Source organism: Grammomys surdaster, unplaced genomic scaffold (assembly GCF_004785775.1).
Source record: "Grammomys surdaster isolate TR1022 unplaced genomic scaffold, NIH_TR_1.0 125950, whole genome shotgun sequence".
In the NCBI taxonomy this organism is placed as follows: domain Eukaryota; kingdom Metazoa; phylum Chordata; class Mammalia; order Rodentia; family Muridae; genus Grammomys; species Grammomys surdaster.
The window spans coordinates 3,958,237-3,977,912 of NW_021620771.1; the positions used below are offsets into that span (position 1 = coordinate 3,958,237).

A 19,676-nucleotide genomic window follows, 5' to 3' on the forward strand; every position below is an offset into this window, starting at 1 on the left:
GAACATTGGAGGGAGGAGAAGAAAGGCTGGGGAGGTTGGGAACACTGTTGTGCTGTCTTCTTTTTGGACTCTCACAGATATCTAGAACTTCAAACATAGTGGATAAACAACTGAGTAAAGATGCCTTCTCTTCAGAGTGCTAATCTCATGAGCATTTATTCAAGGTTATTTAGAGACTGGCCTAGTAGTTTGAAAAGTGAACATACTTTGGTATTCTTGGAGCTTCAGGTCGTATTTGTAATCAGCAACCATTGGGTCAGCTCTTGTGAACGGGATGTCTTCATAGTGAGGAGCAGAAATGCTGGAGAAATCAACCGTGGTAAAGGGCTTGATGTCAAAGGAATGGGCGTGGTCTTCCATCACAGAGAGGTCCACGGAGCTGATTCCGAAGTTGGTGGGCCAGAATGGCATCTCTGTGTCAACCATGGTAATTTCTGAAATTGAAAAAAAAAAAACCGAACAGGATATGAGTCAAGTTCTGGAGGGCAGAGAAGTCCTCAAGGGCATATAGAGAGTTTAATAAAGCATTTTACTCAGACTTCCCTATGAGGGATGAGTGCATTACTGACTTTCTAGCACCATCCAGGTAAGAAGGAAGTCAGCCTTTATCTGAGTTTCTGTGTTGAGAGAACTTAAGATTTGCTCCCTTAGCAAATTTCAAATATATGATACAGTATTCCTAACTATAATCATCTTGCTGTCCACCAGGTCTCCAGAGCCTAATGGGAACTGTGGCCAGTCTTCCCATTTCCCCTATGCCTAGTCTTTGGCAACTAGCAAGAGTGTGTGGTATTTGGTTTCCTGAGTCTAGTTTGTTTCCCTTAGTACAGTGTTCCTTTGGGTCATCTATATTGCTACAAGGAACAGAATTTTCTCCTTTTTGAAGGCCATAGAGTATTCCACTGTATGTATGTATGTATGTATGTATGTATGTGTGTGCATACATGTGCATGTGTGTGTCTATACATACCACTGAGCTTTTTGTTGACTTTTACTTGTTTATAATGTCTTAGATTCTTATATTGATTTCATGTCTTGGCTTTAGAGAATAGTGTCATAATAAACATGGAAGCATAGAAATCTTGACATAGTAATTTTAGTTTCCTGGCCATATTTCTAGCAGTGGGGTTGCTAATTACATGGAAATTCTACTTTTGATTTTTGATAATCTCCACTTGTTTTCTATAATGGCTGCACAATGTACAGTATGTATCACTAAAAATGTTTCTGTTGCTCCAGATCCTTTCTTCTCTTCATGTACTAGCGATTCTGACAGATGTGGAACAGTATATTTTTATTGTAGTTTTGATTTGGTTTTCTCTGGAGATTAGTGATTTGAACTTTTTTTTCATGCACCTTTTCACCATTTCTATTTTTTTTATTTTTTTAAGAAATAGCTATGAATAGCCCTTGTACATTGTTTTGGACTGAGATCTTTGGTGTTTTGCTACTGATTTTCATTCTTCTTGTCTGTGTATTCATGTGTGTGTGTGTGTGTGTGTGTGTGTGTGTGTATTGTGCATATGGAGGTGTTATCCTCAGTAACATCCTTCACACCCTTTGAGATGGTGTCTCTTGTGTCCTAAAGTTCACCACTTAGGTTAGAATGGCTGGTGGTAAGCTCCAGAGATCTTCTTCCTTCTCCACCTTTTCAGTGCTCTTTCCAGTGCTGGGATTACAAGTGTGTGCTACTATCCTGGTATTTGTATGTGGCTTCTGGATTTTGAACTCAGTTTCTCACGCTTACAAGCACTTAACTGGCTGAGCTATCCTCCCAGCTCTGTATATTTGATGAATGTTCTCTGTCTCTCTGTCTCTGTCTCTGTCTCTGTGTCTCTCTCCCCCTCCCTCCCTCCCTCCCTCCCTCTCTCTCTCTCTCTCTCTCTCTCTCTCTCTCTCTCTCTCTCTCTCTCTCTCTCCCCCTTTACCTCTCTCTCTTAGGTCCTTTATTCCCCTCTGGTTCTTAGGTGCTTGGATTAAAAGTATAATCCAAGAGCCACCACACCTGGCTTTTCTTTTAAAATATATTTTTATTCTATTTATATGAGTGTTTGCCAACATGTGTGTATGTGTACCATGTGCATGCTTGGTACCTACAGAAGAATATGTCAGATCCCCTGGAACTGCCGTTACTGACAGTTATGAACTGCCATTTAGGTGCTGGAAACTGAATCAGGGACCTCTGGAAGAGCAGCAAGTGTTTATTTTTCTAGGTATGATTTGCTACCATAGTAAGTAAAACAAGACTCTGATCTATTTAGGTCCCAAGTACTGAATATCAACTGTGAGCTGTGAGTCACTGGTGAGTATAGACTATAAATTTTTAGGCAATTATACGTCTGATTTGGCTTTCTTGAAATGAGCTCACCATTCAAAGTGGTGCCTAGAAAAGCAATCACTACTCTAAATGCCACAGAGCTGTGTCAATTCAACATTGCTAACCCTGGCAAAAAAGAAATGAACTCATACATTTTATCTTGGTTTTAATCATATTAGCACCATTGGCAAAGGTTTGACTCACAGTAAATGCTCATTAAATATTTATCTATTAAATACTAAATTAACTGTTGGCTAGAGGAAATGACTCTGAACTTTTAGCAGAGGGGGCAGGGAAGGAGAGAAACAAACAGAACCACTGAGTGTCTTCCATGTACCAGACACATATACCTTTTATTCCATACATGCTGAAATATCCTTACTTTATAGATAAAAAGACAGGACTAGTGATGGTTCATGACTTGTCCAAGATCCATGGGCTAGGTAGGTGTGTGTAATTCAAACTCAAGGCTGACTTAGGAACTATTCTTTCAAATAATCTCTCATTGATAAAAATGTTCTGGAAGATGTGCTCCTCTCATAGGGCTATCTGTGAATGGTTCTCTTGCCTTTTCCCAGCACACGAAGAGCTAAGGCATTTTTTTTTTTTAATCTCAAAAGCTGCTTGAGATGAAAGAATTCAGCTATGGTTTCAATGAGAAAACAAAGTTCCTTGTAGATTCAAGTAAGTATACTCTGTGGATGTTCTTCATGGCTGTTAAGAGGGCTCACTAGGCAAAGTTTGGGTTCCCCTGTCGAATATCTGCATAGTAAGTACCCAAACAACAACCTTCAGTTATCTATGTTATGGTGTAAATAGAGCACACCAAAAGAAGAATGTGCATTGGTGATAACTTAGAGGGCATTCTGGTCTCAGTGACATCTAGAAAGAGGTCTGTATTCCTAACTAGCAGGAATACCCATCAAACTATATCACTTGCTTCAAAATTCATTCTCATGGACCCAGCTAGAGTCATTGTATTTACTTTGCCTCTCTCCCTAATATGTTTAATTTTCATCTCTCTATGTTATTATCCTTTGTTATCAGTTATTTTCCTCTCAAAAGGTGTTTTTTCTTGTCTAGATTGTAATATCCTTAAAGTTGGCTGTTTCTCATGATATCTGTTGCAACTGATTGAGTTAAAGGTAATGGGTATGCCTTAGTACAGATACTGAGAAGTGAAAACAAGGATGCAAAAATACCTAGATTGCAGTAAAAATTGGTCATTCATCATTTTATTGGTTAACTTCTTTTTCCATTTGGAGATGGAACCCACATGCTAGGCAAATATTCTACACTTTCCCAGGCCTAAGGTTTTTGAAACAGGAGTTCAATAAGCATACTAGGCAGGTCCTAACTTACCTTCTCAGTTTTATTTTCAATTGGTTGTTTCAGACTGTATTTCGATGCCTGGCATATCCTGCTGGTCTACCTGCCTTCCATTTCCTCCTCTTGCTCTTCTTTGTAGATGCAGATTCCTGTATCTACAAAGGTTGCTGTATCTTTTCCTATCCTTCATTTCTTTGCGCCACATTTGTCCGTGTCTTTCAAAGCTGAATACTACTTTCTCTATGAAAACTTCCACAAATCTTCCTCTTTAATGCTGACATAACTTCTGATCTCATTAAATATCTATAGCATTTGCATTTGGATGTTGTCTGGAATGAAGAGACACCTTGTCATCCTGTTTTCCACTAGTTCTTCTGCATGGTTGTTGTGTTCTATATGCTTGCCAATTGAGTAATATTGCTATATAGGGGAGAGTAGAATGATTTCTCATTTGGCTAAGCAGGAAAAAGAAAATGAAGATATATTCTTAATGGTTTAGTTTTGTCAAGGCGTAAGCTCCCCTAAAAAGATTAAGCTTTGGTATTATAACTAAGATACAGCATGAGCTAGAACTCCACTCTCAAATCCATATAGTTAGTCTTTTCCCTTTGAGGACTATCAGGAAGATTAGAATTCAGAAAGTTATTTTTTCTTTTGTCATACTGGACACTGAACCCAGACTTGCCCATATAATAGACAAATGCTTTACTACTGAGTTATAGTTTCCTTACTTTTCTAAGCAGGGAGGACAAAGAAGGAAGAAAAATATTTGCCTTTTCTTCTCTAGGAAGATATATTTCTGAAATACATGATTTTTTTCTCCCTTTCCCTTTCTGTATTCTGGGACACCTTGACCTCAACAGCATTACTTCATGGACATGGTTACTGGGAGGCACAGGATCTAAACATGCTTTATTTTACTTTGACTTAGAGATGGTCCAGGAAAGCTGCTTCTTATTTTGTCTCTAGAAAACATAAGCTTCTGTTGCTGCCAAGCTGTAAGTCAAGTAGGTGTTTTTTGTTACTCCATGCAATTATCCATGAAAGAGAAAATGGACAAAATATTTGCATGAACAACAGCTGTTCTCAGGAGTAAGTCAGTGTCTTAATGTTCCAGATGGGTGACATGAGTCCTGTTGCCTCAGGGCACATCCCTCAATTTCACAATCTTTCAAGAAAGTCTTTAGACAGATTTTGTGTGCAAGGACACAGCTCTGCTGTTTCTTTTTGACCTTCAAACTTGGCTTTCAATTCTGTTATGGTTAATGAGCAGTTGTCTCACACTACTCTAAAGTATAATGCATTTCAAACAAAAGTATAATTGATTTCATGCAAGAGTAAAATGACTTCTCTAATCAAATAGGCTCTATTTGGGGGTATGGAAGTAGGTCAGAAAGATATCAGATTATAAAATCAAGCACCAGGACTATATGATTTGCCTTTGGGATATTATGCTGTTTGTTATCTAGGGGAAGAAAAATTATTAGAAATGCTGGGGAGGTCTGAGGTGTGACTCAGAGGTAGAGAGTTTGCTTGGTCTGAGTGAAGTCAAAGGTTCAAACCATAGTACAGGAATAAAAAGGTAAGCAAAATCAAATTTATACCACAATTGTTTGTAAAAGCCTGGATGTAAAGTTCAATAGAGGCTATAACCCAGTGGTAGCATGCTAGCTCAGCATGTATAAGATGCTGGGTTCAATATCCAAAGAGAATTAAAAACAAAACAACAAAAGGATCCTGAGCTCATGTTGCACCTCCTTGATATTTAACCTGGTTAATACTAATAGGCCTCTGAGTCTTTGGTAATGATTATACTAGATACTATACCTCAATAATCTCTTTTAATCCTCTGAACAGCTATGTAAAGTATAAGAGTTTTCTTTCTTTTCTTTTCCTTTTATTCTTTTCTGTTTTAGATGGGGTTTTACTGTGCAGTGGTGGTTGGCCTAGAACATACAGTGATCCTCCTCTCTCTGCTTCCTGAAAGATAGGATTATAGGCATGTGCTACCATGTACTCAAAATTCTTAAAGGAGAGTAATCAAGAGCTGAAGATACCTCTCAGTAATATAATACTTGTCTAACATACATGAAGCTGTGAATTCCAAGCCCAGCTCTGAAAGCTTTGGGGGGGGGGAAATAAGGCCCAGATACTAAAGTAATTTATGGACAATTATTGGGACGAGTAGGTGTTGAATACAGATGGTCTAAAGCTCTGTGACCATGCTTAATCTAAACTAAACATCTCTCTTCCCAATCCTCCAGCTCCACACTAAACATTAACATATTTCAACAACTCATGTTGGGCCAGGCATGACACTGATGAGGAATGCTAAAGAGTAACTCAGAGAAATGTATTCTGATGGGTATTGAGGCAATGTGGCAGCATCTCATAGACTTTCTAGAGCTTAGTAGCTTTGTCAGAATTTTCAAGAGACACTTAACTACTGATTTTCAATGACTTCTTGTTTTAGGTTAATATGGTACTCAGAAGTATAGCTCCCAATTGTTTACCCAGCCAGCCCTTCCTCACTGGTTTGTGTAAACTACAGGATAGTACAAACTAACTTGGGAATTATATAGTTCCTCTTCCATCTGTGAGCCAACATTCAGAGATAAAAATCACCCTGAAAGGGGAGAAAGCCATTTTGAAATAATTGTCATTCCCCATTTGACAGTAAAAGAAAATGGACATAATGATCTGTTTATGAATACAGTCAGTGAGAGACTGGGTGGGCGAGAACACATCTTTTCTGTCTCTTGGCCCAGCATCCTTTGAGCTGTGTGATGTTGTTACTATATTGATATAATATGTTGAAAAAGAGACTTTTATCCCAAGCCAATTTTTATAGATCAAGATGTATTTGGTCTTAAACAATATATATGAGTCACATCAAATTTCAAAAGTCTCATATAAGAAACCATTTACCAGATGGCAGACTGTGACAGAATAAAATGCAGAAGAACTCTGCAACAGAATTTTTCCTGCTACATTTTGAATGTGAAATGTATTCCACAGGATCGCATGTTGAAGGACTTGGTACTCAGCTAGCATGCACTATTTTGGAACCTTTAAAAGGTAGGGCCTACCTGGAGAAAGTGAGCTACTGAGGGGTGGGCCTTGAGGGTTTTAGCCCAGCCCCTCTTCATCCTTTAGTCTTTTACTGCTTCCTGTTCCTTAGAGGAATGAGGATTGAGCCGGCTGCTGTCATTTCTAGCCATAGTGATACCAGGTCATTTCTTGTTAGACATTTGTTCACAGTGAAGGGAAAACACTAACAAAAATAATAACTTCCAATTAATGGGAAGGTTAAAGGAATGGTTAATCTATTAGAATAAGCATTGTGGCAGCCTGAGTTTTTACATAATAAATACAGATAAACCCCATCTTATTTGTTATTTTTATAGGTTGCTGTTCTGAACATTAACAATAATGGATGGAGCAGTGTTATATCTGATGCCTGGATTCAGATTCTGCCTTAGAGGTCTTAGTTCACCATCTCTCTATAGCTAGTTTCATCATCTGTAAAACAGTGCTACCACATCTGTTCTGAAGACTAATGAGATAGTATATGTAAAACACCTAGGACACTTATGAAGCTCTAAAAAAAATAGTTGTAATTTTTTTATATATTAGTAGCCAGAGTCCCAACGTCATATAAAAGGTGGCTAAAAGCCTCCAACACGGCTGCTGGGGGACAGGAAGAGGAAGAAACACCAGCAGAGTCCTATTGTTCAAACTGGACTATGAGTAAAACAGATGTCCTGTTTTAAAGACCTCTGGAAAAGGAGAGTGCCTGGTTTCTCAAAGTTACTCACTCCAGTGCTTAATTGCTCTTTTGTGGCCTGGAAAGTCTGTCTTATCTGGCATCTCCCCAACTGTATTATACATATGCTAATGATGTTTTTAAAAAAATCATTACACAGAAAAATATCAGGTAGTCAAGTAAATTTAGGAAGTGCTAGGTTAGGCAAGGTTGAACATGTTGACTGTAAGACTTAGGCCCATGATTCACACTCAGGGAAAGGAGAACATGCAGTCTGACAGCTTAATATTTAAAGGAGAAACTGCTTATTAAACCACAATATACTGATGTTGAAGTCTGTAAATATTCCTTTTAAAGTTATTACAATGTAACCATGGACAACAGAATTAACTCCAAATTACTCAAAACTAGATTATGACGGTGAGAGGAGCAAGAATTGTATTTGGGAGAGAGAATGAGGTAGTAGAAGGGTTGAATGCTTATGTTCTACGGTTAGAGGTTAACAGGTGGTAAACATAGTAGACAAAGTTGCAGCCAAGCATGTGATTCTCAAGTCATGGACGTGAGTGTCAGAAGAGAGCTCTGAAGTAAAGCATCAGTACCTTTCAAAGGGAATTATTGTGGCACTGAGGCTCTCTACTTTTTTTATTAAAGTTTTTATACTGCCTGACTTCTAAAAATAATTTTTCTTTTGATTATGTTAAAAATTAAGTTGAGTATACTTTGTTTTTAACTCTACCACTGAACTATACTTCAACCCCTTAAATATCTTTTAACTGTAATATTTTTAATGAGTTAATCTAACAAGTGGGAATAAATCTGTTCTTTGCATGCATTTTTTGTTATTAAACAGGAATGATCAGGTAATAGTATGGAGAAAAGTAGAAGAGATATACTGAAATAAAAGTAAAATATTTAAGCAACAGATGCTTCTTCTTCTATTTATTTACTTTTAAAAATTGTGGGCATATGTGTGCACGTACACCCATGTTTACATGTACACATGTGTGCAGGAGCCTGTGTATGTGCAGAAGCCAGAGGACAATGTCGGATGCCACCTTCAGGAATATCACTCACTGTAATTTTGAGTCAGGTTCTCTCACTGGATATGTCTGCTTCTTCTCCTCTCAGTACTGAGATTACAAAAATGTGCTGGCTTTTTAAATATATGGGTTCTGGGGATTGAACTCAGGTCACTATTTATTCTAGGCAAGCCTTTTATCAACTGAGCCAGCACCCTGTACCAATTTTCCTCTTATCTTTGGCTAGCATCATGGGCCTTTGTTTTATTAAAAGAGGAAAATGACTCTGAATTTCATTCATAAAAGCATAATTTAATAATGATAGTTAGAAAATTTAATCACTTAAGCAGCAGGCATTATATCTTATGCCCATCATGCATGCACTTTTGTGTATATGATACATGTAACAGAGAATATATAAGTCCTGCATTTCCACATATTCAAATTTTATTACAGTTAAAGGTATAATATAACATGAAGTTATGTATAATTATCACCATTTAATAATGTTAAAAATAGACTTAGGGTTAAGTAAATTACAGAACATTATACAATTAATTGATATTACTGCAAGAATTTAAATCCAGTAGTGGCTTCTCTGACTATAGAAAGGTTTAGAAATAAATTCTGTGTTGTGTCTTTTGTTTATTCAACATAAGAGAACATATTTTCATCCTGCTGCTTACTTAGAACTATTAAAAACCATACCCAGTGTTTCTCTGGTTTGATTTGGCAGAAGATGAGGCATCTAATATGTATTTCTATATGCACATTTCTTTATAATAAGCCAAAGGGCTCATAGTAAATGTTTGAATTCAGATCAACAAAGCCTCAGAGAAGCTGTAGCTTTAGCCTCAGCCTCTAGAAGGAAACGCACACTCATTTTATCTTTAGAAGTTCAGTTTTTCTTGTATTGGCCACATGCTGTTTAGGTAGCTTCTCGCGAGGTATGTGGAGAAAGAAAAGATGATTGGTTCACATTGACCATCTCTCTTGCTTCCTGACCCACAGATTCATATCCTTTCCTACTATGTTCAACCTAGCTCAAGCATGGATTATGGTTTTTCTGTTAATCTTTCTTTCTTGTGTTTTTAAAGAGAGATTCTAGGAACAGTCTAACTGTAACTAAGGCTAAGTGCTGATAGCTAGTAAAGTTGAATTGAAATGATTACTTTGCCCAGTGTACATTGGTGCAAAGTCAAGCTATGCTTATCCAGAAATGAACGAAAGCACACTATTATAAGTTCCAGGGACAATAAAAAATAGTAACTAGGATGGGGTGTATATGTCAGTAGGAGAAGATATTCATGACATGTACAAGGCCCTGGTTTAATCTTTAGCACACCTGCACAACACACAACACACCATAACACATAGTTTATAAAGGGTATATTATAAAGGACTCTATGCTACAGAGTCAGTCATCTAGATGAATTGAGCCTCTTCCTTGGGCCTGTTCCTCAAAACACAGTCTTCCAAAATGTATCCAAAAAAGAAACAATTGAACAGGCCTATATCTGCTTTAAAAATTGAATAAGTAATTAATAACCATATGAAACAGAAGGTCAAGGTGCATTTACTGGTCTGTTCTACCAGTCATTCAAGGCAGAAATTATCCCAGCTCTTTGCCAGTAGAAGCAGATATAATGATTCTTGATGAGAGGAGTTGGGGAAGGTATGGGGGTGAGCATAATCTAGATACATTGTATGAAATTCACTGAGTTAATAAACTATTATAAAGGAAAAAATAATTTTTGATGCTATGAGGCCAGAATTATCAAAACAAGATAAAGCCATTACAGGACACAAAGCCCTGTAAATGGACTTGGTCATGAATATAGACACAAAAATTCATAAACAAAATACTTAGAAATTGAATCTAACTGTGTATAAAAACTATACCTAGAGGGTGTAGTGTTACATGCTTTTAATCCTAGCACTTGGGAGGCAGATCTCTGAGTTTGAGGCCAGTGTGGTCTACATAGAGAGTTCCAGAACATCCAGGCTGCACAGAGAGATCCTTAAACAAACAAACAAGCAAACAAAAATCCTATATGCTATTTATTCCAACTATGCATAAAATTTCCCGTTGATAACAAAGGAAAAAGCCTAGGTGAGTGTGGTGGTGATTTCTTTAGATTCAGTAAAAAAGTATGATCCATGAAAGATAAACTGACCTTTATTAAAATTTAAGTTGTCTGCTCTGTATAAAACTATTTCAATTAAACATTTGTAAAAAATACACATTTGATGCCAGGTGTGGTGGTGCATGCCTTTAATATACTAGCGCTCAGGAGACAGGAAGATGGATCTCTGTGAGTCCGAGGCTATCCTGGTCTACAGAGTGAGTCCAGGACAGCCAGGGCTCTGTTACACAGAGAAAACTTATCTCAAACAGCAGCAACAACAACAACCAAAACAAAAACAAAACCACAAACCAAAAAACAAAACAGCACAAAAACAAACAAAACCAGCATCTGATAAAGGTTTTCTTCAAAATACACAAAGAACTCTTAAGAAACCGAATAACTTAATATAAAAATAGGACAAAGACTTGAGCAAGAAGATAAGACCTTCAACCTCATAAATCATTAGAAAACCTTCAGACACCGACAATACCAGCAGCTGGTGAGGCTGTAGAGTGACAGGAATACTTCCTTATTACCAGGAGGACTGTGATAGGGTCTGTGACTTTGGAAGAGTGTAGTAGTTCTTAAAAAAACAAAGCATGGTCCTCCCATACAATCCAGTGGTCACACTCCAAACTGACTGAAAACTTAGATCCACACAAAAAACTTCACAGAGATGCTTATTACAGTTCTATGATTGCTAACATTTGGAAGATACCAAGGAATCTTTCAGTAGATGAATGGATAAACTGTAATACAGCTGGACAATAAAATAATTAGTTTGGAAAATGAATGCATTATCAAGCCATGAAAGAAGCTTATATCACTTAGGAAAGTAGCTAATCTACTTTAAAAAAAAAAGAGATTTATTTTAAATCATTTTATGTGTATCTGTATGCACCTGAGTCTGCCTATCTATCTATCTATCTATCTATCTATCTATCTATCTATCTATCTATCTATCTATTGTATGTGCAGGTGCCCTTGGAGTTCAGAAAGAAGCGATGGAAGTACAGGAGACCAGCTTAGTTTTAATGAGTCAACAAGTTGACTATTATGTGATAGGTATTTTGTTCTTTTTTTTTCTAGGAATAGAGACTAAAACATGTTTTTTTTTTTTTTTCAGTGACTACATAATTTGGCCTAGGGAATACTCCAAAATAAAAAATAAGAACAAGTTGTCTATATTAAGGGCTAAATTACATGGTGAAGATTATCAGTGTCAGAGGGTTTTACTCTTATTTGACTGTTATTAATGAGAACTGTTCTTTACCAAGCTCTGTTCTAGGTCTCAAGGATACAAGTGAATGATCAGTCTGACTAAGATCTCTGCCTCTTTGGTGCCAAAGATCTAAAGGATGAAGCAGACTATAAGCTATAAATGCAACAAGCCAATAAGCTATACAGTTTAGAGAAAATGACAAGTCCTTCTGAAATAGGAAACTGGAGAACAGAAGAGGAAAAAGGGTGGAAAAGGCTATTCTTACTAGAAGGTAAGATCTGAGCAAAGAGTTGGGCGACCAAGAGAAACAGTCAGGGATATGTCAGAAGAACACTGCTTTTGGAAGAACAGGAGATGAGGAAGAGACTCTGGGCAGGTCTATGCATGGAGTTGGGCACTAGAAAGAATGCCGGAGATGATGCAGCAGAGCCAAGAGATGGACAGGGGAAGAAGGGAACTGTAGAAGTCTCCTGTGGTGGGGTAGGCATTACAGGGTTAATTTGGGCTTTTGTTCATTACCTGTGAGTTCAACAACCTCTAAAGGGTGTTGAGCTAGGGGAGTCCTGACTTTAAACATAATGGATAAGAGGTGGGTGCAGAACAATGTTGGGAGGAAGGGCAGGCACCACAGTCAGAAGGCTGACAGAGGCAGCTTGAGGGCTGCTCACTTGCAAATCTAGAGTGGATGTAAGAGTTTCTCACACACAGAAAACCTGGCATGGACTAAGGAGGGTTAGCTCACATGTAACTGATAGTTGACTGTTTCAGATCGACCTTATAGTAACCACTCATGGCTGTCTCCACACGTAGGAACCTTAATCTTGTCTTGGCAATCTCTTGTTCAATTAAAAATTTCATAGGTCTAAAGCACTGGTGTTCAAATACTGTGTGACCTCAGTTCTGAGGTTATAAGTGTGGGGTTGCAGCTGCTATTAGTTGTGCGCACAGTGCCTGTTTGTTTATTAGCTATAGGTACAAAGCTGAGAATACGAAGGAAAGAGTAGCACAGTAGGAAGGTACAGAAACCCAATGCTATTCAAATGAATTCCACAAAAGTACTTGGCTCCAGGAAATGGCCAAGAAGCATTCACTAAATTCTCTGCCATCCTGGTGTGTCTGAGGAAGCTGAAATGATGAAGCTGTGGGTCAGTTTGGATCCCCTAAGTCAGTGAAGACATTTTCTCTGCCCAGACTTCCTCTGAGTCAAGAAATGTGTACCTAACAAGATACTGTGATTTTAGAGTTTCTCTGGCATTACTTCTTTAGGGTAAACTTATAACTTAGGGAGTACACTTATAGACACACTGACCTGACAATACTAGAGTGACGAATATATTTTAGAACTTTGAGAGACTATCTGCTGCCATTTTGCTTTTGAAACCAACTATTATATGCCTATGACCCCACCACTAAGGAGGAAGAAACAGAAAGATTTAAAGTCTGATAGCAAGCCTGCCTTAAAAAAAATCTTGTGTTTTCTTGTAAGTGACAATTCTTTCATGTTTTCCACATACTTTAATTCACAATTGGGTGTGTGGGAGATATGAGAACTGACCATTTCCGGAAAACAATGAGAAGAAACCGAGTCTAGAAATGGACCTAATCCAAGTCTTAGAGTTAAAGAAAGAAGTTAAAATCAGATAAATTAGAAATACAGGCAGAACTAGAGCTGTGCTAAGGGAAAAGCTAAGACCAACAACTATAAAATTCTCTTAAAACGACTTGCATTGTTTTCCTTCTTCACTGCTGGGGATGGAACCAGGTTTTTGCACATGCTAGGCAAGTACTCCCCCATCCTTACCCCTACCCTAACCCCCAACCCCCACCACATTACAGTTCTCTGAGTTGCCATTGCACGGGGGTGTATGAAACTTAGAATAGGATCAATAATTTGAATCTTTTCTGGACTTTCACTTCAACAGATAAAGAATATCATTCCCTAGAAAAACTCTCCTGACTCTGAGTGGGAAAATGAGTAATCACTGCTTCCATTTAATCCCAAAGACCCAAAGAATGGTTTCAATTTTTGGCAGTTCAGTTTCTGTAGAGATGAATGTTAGTGCAGTGGGAAGTGATTTTGTCATGTTTAACACAACAAAACAATGAAACTCAGGGCTGGAGATGAAACTCAGTGGCAAAGCGCTTGCCTGTCAAACACAAACTCCTGGGCTCCAGCCCCAGTACTTAACTGGCTTTTTGTTTGTTTACTTTTTGCTTGCTTTTTTTCTTTTTTCTTGAAGAAATATAAAGCTGTGTTTTTTCAAGTTTGATTATTTTCTTCTTAAAATACTAATGGGGGTTTCTAAAGATGCCCCCATTTAGCATTGGTAGTATAGTGGTGAGCATAGCTGCTTTCCAACAAGTCACCTTTTATTCAAATAACTGTCACTTATTTTAGGGCAGTGAAGATAACCTCAGGTTTTGTTTTTCCATATTCTCTGCTTAAAATGCAAGCTATTCTGCTCTCGGGGTCTTCTAGCTGACCCTCCAATAACCACTATGACAAGGGCTAAAACAATAAGTGTCATAAGAAAGTTTTAGATCTGCCTCCACAAACATTGTACTATGTAAGCTTCACAGTAATCCTGTTAACTTTCAGGGACACAGAAGGCACAAAGAAAAAAGGAAACTGACTTGCTCCGTTCATGAAACTTGTATGTAGGCAATACAGGACTGGTCCTTATATTTTGGTTTCCTTGAACTTTTGACCAGGTGAGAATTTTAGTCAATTATCTGTTTTTAGTATACTATTACCTAGAGCCCCTAAGACAGTTTAAAGATCCCCCATAGAAGTGGTATACAATCAACACTGCTCCCATCTCTGAGGGACTCTGGTTTCGAAGGGCTCTATTGCAGCATTTGTCATGTTTCTAAGACGCGTTTCAATTGCTCAACCAGCTCCAGAGAACAAGTGTCATCATCCTTCAAGCTCTGGTGCAACAGCTGAAAATTAAAGAATCCACACAGGACTGAGTCTGGCACTCAGAGTGGGAGGCATACTGAGCATGAGTCTGAGGAAGTGTCCCTTGCACTGTGCCAATTTTTATTAGTGAAAATCAGAGCCAGCATGAGGTTACTTGGGGTTGCCTGCAGAACTCTTGAAAAAGAAAAGAGTGAGATGAAAGGAACCCAGTGTTTGTGGAGCCTTGGAAAAACATGTAGATGTCTCTTTGGGACCCAGTGCCCATGGAGCCTTGGGAAAATGTGTAGAGGTCCTCTTTGGGCAGAGTGGCTGAAAGGGTAACTTCAACTTCATGGATATGATCAATGCATCTAGACTTTTAGGACCAAAACTAAACATTTTTTTTTTCATTTCTACAGTAGCAGTACCCAGCTCCTGTACCACCACCCAATCTACTTTGCCTCAGATGAAGAAGGAACACCTAAGCTTATGGGCTAGGCCGAAGATAGAATTTCATCAATGCTGGCCTTAGATAGCTAGTGATGATTGTATACTTGGTTTATTTCTAAGTTTATCTGTTTGTTTTAGCAGGAGAGGAATAAATATTTAATGGTCAACCACAAAACACAATAGATGCAAGAAACAGGTTGTTGGGCTTTAATAGCTCAAATTTTTAGTAGAAAAACATTTATGAATAAACCAGATGACCATAAAAGTCAAAGTTCAAATTATTAGTAAAAATTATAATATTTTAGTAATCAAACTATTAAAGTTAATATTTTAATACCTCAAAAGACTATGTTGCCCAGGCTAGCCCAATTCATGTTCATGATTGATCCTCCCAGTACAGTTTCTCCCAAGTAATTGATAATATAAGCAGCAGCAGCACTCCTGGCAAATAATTATATTTGTTCCATTTTGATGAAGAAAGTAAGTTTTAGTCTATTAGAGAGATTTCAGACTCAGAGAAATTACATTTAGGACAAGTCATGGCATAAAAATAAAAGATTGGTATGGAATAAAAATCTTGATTATTTAACCATCTCTTGACATAACCAGCATTATTTGCCCTCTAAGGCAACCTAAAGTATTCATTGTGCTATGTTCTAGACAAGTTCCTTTCAAGGAGACAAAAGTACCAAAGTTGGAATCAAGAACTATTTCATAATGTAGTCCGGATATTCTTTCTCAAGGCAGGCTAGATAAAATTAATATAGATAGTGATCACTTTCATGGTTTACAGAAAAATAGAATATTTTATAAAATATAATGAAACTAAATGCCTATATAAGAAATTCAGATGGTATATATAATGAATCAACGATAGGACTAGGGGTCAGATCAATGATAGACAGTGAAGAATCCTGAGTTGGATTCTTAGCAACACACACATACATACACACACACATACATACATACATACATACATACACACACACACACACATACACACAAACACACACACACACACACACACAAAGCAGAAAAAAAATTCAGGAAAAAATTTTCACTTTGAAAACTGATGTTTTAAAAATTGTGACAAGTAATTTAAAATGAAACTATTAATTTTAACTAACAAAGGACTTTATTTTAATGCTTTTGCACTTCTATTATAAAGCATAGTCACCCTAACTCAACAACCTATTTTATATGCAGTCTATGAGACAAGAAAAATAAAACAAATAGAAACGCTAGAATAAATAAGAAATGATACAAAATAGAAGAAGCTGTGCTTAAGAAACCCCAGTAGAAGGAGCTATAGAAATAGAGAATGTAACATTTGCAGTGGGCAAGAAAAATATGTTGAGAAAGGAAAATTTTGTTCCTGTGTAACAAATCTGAATAGAAGCTATGGTAAATTGTTTATTCAGCATGCATCGAGCATTACAGAGACCTCATTTTCCTAGTGTGTAAAGTGAGAAGCTTAGAACAGATATTCTTCTGTCAGACATTATGCTTGGAGTATCCTAAAAATTCTGAAAGAGAACTTAACACATTCCTATACTCTAGGAGCTTGCAATTCTTTGGGAAAAGGAAGATGTAGATTGCAAAGTACAATTAAAAAACACTTGAAGAAGAACAAAAGTTCTACAAAAGGGATTAAAAACTTCAATGAAAGGTATCTAACACAATAACGAGGGGAAGCTGATTCTTCAAGTATTCTGAAATGCTCCCACACATTTTTGGGATATGTATGCAAATGCAGGAATCAAAAATGAACAGATCTGGTTTTGGATATCAAAATACCTTTAACGCCTATAATTCAGGAGATGGAAGCCATGCACAGAGATAAACTATAGATTAGATTAGGGTTCTTTGCTGAAGATTCTGAATACATTTATAAGTGATCACCATAAAAGTGACCAACGGATTAAAATACTATATGAGTACTCGCGGAAAACAGACACGCAATTTCTCCCACACATGAGTGCCTGAAGCATCCCATGCAGCAACATCAGGAATGGACTTTACCTTGTGAAGTGCTCATAGGCAGTGCATCAGCAAAGGCACCATGTTCTGGGTCAACAGGAGAATCTCCCAGAGTTTCACCCATAACAGCATATAACAGAGATTTGCCGTAATTCACACTGGTGTTTTGTCTATGTCTTGCAAAAGATTGGTTGGTTAAAGGAAAAAAGCTTGTGGTCATCGAGCTTATGAATATGCTAATGAGTCAAGACACCAGTTTTCAAATATTTGGGAGAGGTGGGAATAAACACAGGATCAGGCCTGAATTGGCTGGCACTGTCCTGACTGAGAGCCAGCTGTGACAAAATGGTGTGTCATAATGCTGTCTACTGCTTTGGCAAGACTTGGTACATTACAAGGAAAACGTTGCTACACTGTCTCGCCAGTGACCCACACATTAAGTGTTTTGTGAGGGGCGTGAACTGTACAGTATTTGGAATTACCAGAGCAGAGATTGTTCAATATTGATTGCTTTTTTAATTGCAGTAAAATACACACCAGTGGCTTTAAAATAGAAAACCTTAATCTCTAAGTTATGAAACACCAGATAAACTTATTTGGTCAAAGTTTTTCTTAAGTATCTATCTTTGGTTGAAACTCCTAATCATTCTTCAAGGGGACTAGCAAGAGTTTCTCTGTCAATAATGAAGCAATAGCTCAATGGGAAAATGCTCACTGGGTATCTGAAGAATACTCTTGTATTCAAATTTATGCACATTCTTATTTTAGATTTTGTTACCTACATGGGTACTGAATAATACATTTCTAAGGTGATTTATTCAACAAGTTTACAAAAGGTCCAAAATGTTACTGCTATCCAAATTCTATAAAACTGAACAGTTGACAGAATAAAGGCTAGTGAAGTTTAAATTTTATATATAAAAGTTTGTGTTTTAAATTTCTTTATCTATCAATAGCAACTGTAGTAGTATTCCAATGGTTGATATTTAAGTGATAAGTGCCATGTCACAATGAAAAAAATTGGAGCCCTCCCTGAGAATAATGTATTACCAGAAGAAAAAAAATTACCCTGCTAGGTTGGCAAGGAATTGTGGTCAGTTTTGTAATCAGGAAAACTCTGGCTTCTTGCTTAAGGCCTTTGCCCTTTTTGGCAGAAAAAACACCTAGCTGTGCCAAACTGCTAACGTGGGAGCAGCCCTTGTCACATAAGTGACCTAATATAATTCAGTGACTTGTGGACTTTAAAAGAGCCCTTACACAGGGCAGCATATCAGATAGCAATAATTCCCTGAATTATATTTATCCTGATACCCCCAAATGGAATAACCATATATCTAGTTAATCTATGTTGATAACTATTCATTCTTCAAGGGGACTAGCAAAAGTTTCTCTGTCAATAATGAAGCAATGGCTCAATGGGAAAAATGCTCACTGGGTATAAATATCACTCAGTGAATCAAGAAGTTGGCAATTGTATCATTTAATGACTCCCCCTAAATATTACTAAAGTAATTCAAGTTAAAGTAAGTTTCTCAGTAGTCCAAATGACAGAGTTAATGATCACTGTGTAGAGATAGTTTTATCTCTATTTAACTTGAATTCTTAATAAAATAATTTCTCTTTTCTCAATGCTTAGAAGCTTCCTTAAATACAAAGTAATCAGACATAGGATGGAATCACAGAACTAGGATACAATACTTAAGGATGTAATGGAATCCAAAATTTTTGGTGGAACTCACAGGTCAAAATCAATCACTAAATCAATCATTAAAGTCAAGAACAGAAAAAAACAGAAACAAATTTTAACAGAATGGAATAAAACTGGAGTCCTATTCTATCTATAGATATTCCTATGTGATATTCCTGGCATCTGTGTCTAGAATGTAAAACTTCTGCTTCATTTCATATTATGAAGGTCAATATGTCACTTGGTTCCCTTACTCCTGTCCCCAGATCCTGGTTTAACTTTTTCAGCATAGTTGAGGGTGCAGCATAGTGGTAGAGCTTTTGCTTGGCATGTGTAGTCCTGGGTTTGCTCCTCAATATGCCATCCTCAAAAGGGAGACATTTATTAAAACCTTCTTAAGATTTTTCATGGGTATTTGAAATGCTAACATTTGGCAGAATGATACCATTTTAGAAGGGGTGTAAAAAGATGAGAAAGGGAGGCCCCTTGGTAATAACTGTGTCTTCTAAATTAAAGACAGGCAAGGCTAGCACTGGAACTCATCTCCAGTGCTCAGGCACCATAGGGATAAAGGAAGAGGAGGCTTCTTCCTTAAGGGGGATATTAATGAGTACCTACATTATCTTACTTTCAATATCAATGACTATGGTGAAAGCGAAGGCTGGTCTATCAATACCTTCTTTCCCGTGTCTATACATTCTCTCAATACTGATGTAGCTCACTCATTTCATATGACTCAGAGTAGAACTACATTTGGTTTCTAAGGTCAACAGTTTCATCTGGTTCTCGGGTTCTGTTTTAGTCTCTGATATTATCTGGGTTGGGCCCCACATAGATATAGTCTTTCCAACCATCCTCCAAGGGATGGGATT

The 19,676-nt window shown here is 37.4% G+C and overlaps 1 protein-coding gene across 12 annotated transcripts in view; it reads right to left on the bottom strand.

The window, feature by feature from the left end:
- Positions 1 to 19,676, bottom strand: part of Pparg (peroxisome proliferator activated receptor gamma) — a 126,623-nt gene that overhangs the window by 50,969 nt on the left and 55,978 nt on the right. For 11 of the 12 annotated variants that reach the window (XM_028753494.1, XM_028753487.1, XM_028753491.1 and 8 more), the window contains one exon: positions 207 to 434. In XM_028753494.1, the coding sequence (XP_028609327.1) occupies positions 207 to 426 (220 nt within the window). In that variant the 5' untranslated portion in view covers positions 427 to 434. Of the gene's footprint in view, positions 1 to 206; positions 435 to 17,159; positions 17,325 to 19,676 lie in introns of those variants that run through there. The other variant, XM_028753486.1, reaches the window with a different exon arrangement.